At 39.6% G+C, this 5,433-nt stretch overlaps 1 protein-coding gene across 1 annotated transcript; it reads left to right on the forward strand.

The window, feature by feature from the left end:
* The first annotated feature begins 1,401 nt into the window (after window positions 1-1,401).
* On the forward strand, window positions 1,402-2,769 carry LOC131878326 (actin-related protein 10-like). The gene has a single exon (XM_059224271.1). The coding sequence runs from the start codon at window positions 1,475-1,477 to the stop codon at window positions 2,675-2,677; it is 1,203 nt and encodes a 400-aa protein (XP_059080254.1). The 5' UTR covers window positions 1,402-1,474; the 3' UTR covers window positions 2,678-2,769.
* Window positions 2,770-5,433: the final 2,664 nt, after the last annotated feature.

A 5,433-nucleotide genomic window follows, 5' to 3' on the forward strand; every position in this document is an offset into this window, starting at 1 on the left:
GCTGAAAATTTGTTCTGCCGATGAATTTGAGTTGGCACAGGCCAAGCTGGTCTTTGAATCTTGGGTTGATCTGGAATGCCAACTAAAAAATTGTCCTGCAGTGATCTGAAAGATTCCACTGGATAAAATTCCTTACAAATTCCCTACGGATATTAGAGGGAAGCAAATTAAACAATAAAGCAAGCCCCAAAAAAGATTTGATTGTTCTTTATTTCTTCCCGTTTTTGGTCATTTTTCAAACGCTAGTAAGAGCTTTTTGACAGNATTTCTTCGTTACTTACATTAAAACAGATTTTTAGTAATGACGCAAGTTAATCCTGAACTTGTTTTTTTTTCAACTGGTTGATACCTTCATTTTGAACAACATCTTAACAAACAACGAAAGAAAATATGTAATCTTGATCAGGAGGCTTAAGGGAGGGAAAATCACGTCTCATTAATAATTGATATGGTATGTAAATCACCAAGATGCAGGTGTTTATAAACGCTGCGTCTTGGAAATTGTGATGCTGAGAGGAATCTTTTCAGGAAGGCACAACCGTTCAAGGTTGTTGGGCCTTGATAGGGAACAGCAACACGGTAACTGGCAGTCATAGTTGCCAGATGGCACTGTGAGGACCACTTTTGTCCCCCTTTTCTTCCAAGATTACCACTGCGGTAAAAAAAATTCCCCAATTCGAGTAGCAACTTTTCGTCTCTTGGCATTTTTGTGGCAACTATTTTCTACGGTACAGCAGAAACACTGAAAGACACAAATTGAACTACTATAGGAACGATTTTTTTTCTTATTTAGATTGAAATAGGAATCTCATGTATAGGAAAGATTATTTACGCATTTAGATTGAAAAAGGAACTTCATCAAAGGAGGGCGAAGTATTTCAAAAATCATTTTATACTTTGAGAAATATCATTCTACTTTCTGGTTCTATAAGTAATGTAGCTCTTGTCGCTTCAAAACTAATTGGTTCATCTCCATCTTTGGAATGTATTGCCAAGTTTTTATATATTTGTATATTTGCAATCTTTTTTTAACATCCTCCACGGAAATCTAAGCTAATTTACAAGTTATAGTTTACTAGGAATAGTGTTGTAAAAGAAGTCGAATATCAACAAGAGGACTAGGCATTTTGATTGCTTCTTCACGCAACCTCTTTCTCCTTTAAACCAGGGTGACCTCCAATAATATTGATCATGGGGATGTTAGAATCTGGACATACGTCCCAATAACCCACCATTGGCACCTAATCTTAATAAATGATCACACAAAAAGCCAAGGTTAACAATACCCAAGTTCTTTCTAACGCGATTACAAGGCCCCTTTCGACGAGCTCAATTTCCTTCATCTTGCGAGTTTGTTGCACCTTTTCAGAAAGTGTTTTTTACCTACCTCTGCTAAACATTTGAGTTGACCTCTTTAATCAACGAGAAGGCAGGCCTCAACGTGAAACTGTCGTGGTCCGTGTTCGGGGGGATCATGCCATTTTATGAAGGCATCGGCTTAATCGCGGAAAAGAACGCTGTGGTGATCGAACTGGGTTCAGCCTTCACCAAAGTGGGATATGCCGGGGAAGCCACACCTCGCGCCATTCTACCCACCCCCGAGCTCCCGCTAGATGATGAGGAGGCCTTGTATGACACGCTCTTTGAGCTAATTCATCGCGTGTATTTCAAACATTTACTGGTTAACCCGCGCGACCGGCGTGTGGTCATTCTTGACCCTCTCATTGGGCCGGTCAGCCTGAAGCGGGCGCTCGCTCGTGTGCTCTTTCAGCATTTCGAGGCGCTCTCCGTCTTGTTTGCGCCCTCAGTGTTGATGCCGCTCGTGACACTGGGGCGTGCCACTGGTCTGGTGCTAGATGCAGGCCGGGAGGAGGCGGTTATTCTGCCAGTCTATGAAGGCGTACCGGTTTTAAAGGCTTGGAAAGCGACACCTTTGGCCGGGTCAAAGGCTATGCAAGCTGAGGTCGGTCGGTTACTTCAAGCTTGTACGGTTAAAACCAATGATGGACAAATTCAACCAGTGGCTGAAGCACCCCAAGCCCAATTGGCGGATGATACAATAGTTGAAGACATACAAATCCGTTTGTGCTTCGTGACCGATTTGGAGCGAGGTCTGCAATTGCAAAAGATCCGCAAAGATGCGAGTCAAGTGTCGGGATTGTCGAGCTTTTTGAAGAAGACTGTGCCTGCCGTGACGTATCCATTGCCTGCCGGTCACACACTTCTTTACGTTGACGGAATGACTCGTGAAAGTGCGGCCGAGGTCATGTTTGAGCCCGATGAAGACGGACGCACCTTGGCCTCACTCCTCTTGGATGCTATAATAGCTTGTCCAATTGATATGCGACGCGAATTGGTGGAGAATGTTGTGATTGTGGGTGGTACATCAATGATGGTGGGCTTCAAGGCTCGGTTGTTTCAAGAGATCAAGCATTTGATTAAAGAGGAAAACTACTATCAGGAAAAGATGGGCGTTCTAGTTGACCAATTCAAACTCCATGTCACACCAACGCAAGCAAATTTCGCGTCATGGACCGGAGCTTCGATATTTGGCGCCACGGACGCCATCAGCACCCGATCGTTTACGCGAGAAATGTTCCTCAAAGAAAAAATAATTCCTGATTGGAGCGATTTCAGGTTTAATCAGCTTTATGTGGAAGAAAAGCCGCCAACTTAATTGTCTAAAACTTTCTTAAAAGTATTGCATTCAATGATAAAATTTCTTCGTTACTTACATTAAAACAGATTTTTAGTAATGACGCAAGTTAATCCTGAACTTGTTTTTTTTTCCAACTGGTTGATACCTTCATTTTGAATAACATCTTAACAAACAACGAAAGAAAATATGTAATCTTGATCAGGAGGCTTAAGGGAAGGAAAATCACGTCTCATTAATAATTGATATGGTATATAAATCACCAAGATGCAGGTGTTTGTAAACGCTTGTTCTTGGAAATTGTGATGCTGAGAGGAATCTTTTCAGGAAGGCACAACCATTCAAGGTTTTTGGGCCTTGAAAGGTAATAGCAACACGGTAACTGGCTGTCATAGTTGCCAGATGGCATTGTGAGGACCACTTTTGTCCCCCTTTTCTTCCAAGATTACCACTGCGGTAGAAATTTGTCACAATTCGAGTAGCAACTTTTCGTCTCTTGGCATTTTTGTCGCTACTATTTTCTTCAATGCCATTTGTTTATTCACAGGAAGCATTTTTTAAATTTCGTGACTTTTTGCCACTCTTTTAACAATATTTACCAAGATCAAAACAAAGTTTGAGAAACATAAGCGAACACGACGACATTGGCTAAATTGGCCGGAAACCTCAGTCTTTCTTCAAAAGTTTTTTCTTTTGCTATGGATGGAGCCAAAATTGATTCATTAATAGATATGCCTTTCCAGTCAATTCATTAACTTTTTGAATGCAATTTTAGCAGAAGAGCCTACAGCAAGCGAATGTTTTAAGCAAGAAACGCATTAGCCCCCACTTCCGACGTTTCAAATATGATGTGCTTTACGTAAGAATTTGTTTGATATCCAAACTGAAAAAAAAAAAATTCAATGAACATCAGATAAAACTGCCCGAGTCAATACTTTAAGAATGCATGAATTTAGATTTCGTTTTAAACTCTTTCCGGCAAAAAATTACACTTTGCAGATTTCGCCTGCCTTGAATGTAGGCTTGATCTGATCTTCACTGGTCATATGAGTATGAAGCCAAATTTGCTTTTAGCAACTTTTAACCTACTTAATTTCGATGATTTATTTCAAATCTTTTTACTTATCTGTTGTGCAAAATGCTCAGTAGTAAAATAACAGGTATTTTTCTTTACCGACATACCGTAACGGCTTCTTTCGATGCCCTCCCTAGAGATTACACTTCTTGGAGCTTGATTTTCTACAAACTATAACCATTGCTCATCTAGTTTGACGAAAACATCTCCCTTCCCACATTTACTCGTAAGATAAAAGTATCAGTTCATCACGTTGAAAATTTTGCGTTTAATTTCAAAGCTCTCTTGTCACTGGTTTTCTGTAGCTTTTTCTTGCCATTCTCAAGTTTTTCATGAAATATTTGTCAATTAAGATCATCTTCATCTGCAATGTTCAGCCGGCGCATTTTGTGTACTCTTTCTGAATGACTGAAGTCTTTCTGAAGTGTTAGTTGCTAATAGCTATAGACCCTTAGTCATTTAGGTTAGACGAATCGATTAGCTGTGGTACACGTATTGATAGTACCTTGGCCATGGAGTACTTAATGATCATTAAGTACTCTATGCTTCGGCCAATTAATGCGGTCGTGAACTTCCAAGGTGGCCCAAGATGTCCTGTGGCCAATGTCCTTTTCATTCCTTTTAGTACAACAGCGTGGGGTTTTTACATTGGATTAAGATGTAAAAAAATGCTTTCTGAAGGTGTTATAAACGGGCTAAAATACCCCTGATCTTAATGTTCTATACGTTTCACGTCGATACTACCTTGTTCCGGACGAAAATCGTACTACAAGGTACAACAAACAAACTGAAATAATGCTTGTTTTTTGTAGAATCAATGTTAATGTTCGATAAACCGTATAAAATTGCAACAGTAACTCAGCCTGTGAATGATTCCGAAGAAGGCGAGTCGTACTTTATTATGAACTCATGTGGAGGTAGAGCTAGAGGTACAGATCAGAACTGTATGATGACACGAGACCTCTCCGCCTCACGTGTACACTGACAGGACTCTTTTTTAATCTCAAACGAGCCGTCCGAAACTCGACTGAGAGGAAGGACGGACCTGCTCAGAGTCAACAGTATTAACTATGAGGTTTAATAACTAAATCTGTATTGGGTCTGTGGAAGATTCATTTTATTGAATGTTAATTAACATAAACTTAATAAAGGCTTATAAACCCGAAATATATTCATATTCATTGAAGTTGTTTGTTTTTTTGCCACATTTCTTGTTTTGATATGCCTTTATAGTGGTCTAAAAAACATTAAATATCAAACTGACAATTGCGCTAATCTAAGGTTATTCATAACAGGGAAGAAAAAATGAATAAGATGTAAGGTGTCATTTTCAATACCTCTACAAGACCTGCTGAGTTTTGACACCCATTTCTATGAAAAGATTAGGATCACTGATGAGGAAGTAGCAATGACTTTTTTTGAGAGAAAAAAAATCTTAGAATTGAGTTGAAGTAAGTTGCCATCTAGCTAACAATGCATACTTGTGGGAAAAGAGTACTTAAAACATGAAAAGGTTACGTGTTTGTGTGTCTTTTTTCGTGAACCTTCTCTGAAAGTGTTTGATTGAAGGTGTTTCTAGCACTAGATGTTCCATTGAAACGCCGTCCAAACATTGACAACTGCCAATCTCTTGCTTTAGTTGCCACCATGTGTCCGTAATTTTGACCTGAACCAGTTACCATTGTAGAGACACATATCAACT

The sequence above is a fragment of the Tigriopus californicus genome, chromosome 3 (genome assembly GCF_007210705.1).
Source record: "Tigriopus californicus strain San Diego chromosome 3, Tcal_SD_v2.1, whole genome shotgun sequence".
NCBI classification, from domain to species: Eukaryota; Metazoa; Arthropoda; class Copepoda; order Harpacticoida; family Harpacticidae; genus Tigriopus; species Tigriopus californicus.

Bases quoted from the DNA above. Each gene is read 5' to 3' on its own strand.
- LOC131878326 (XM_059224271.1), top strand. From the start codon at position 1,475: ATGCCATTTTATGAAGGCATCGGCTTAATCGCGGAAAAGAACGCTGTG.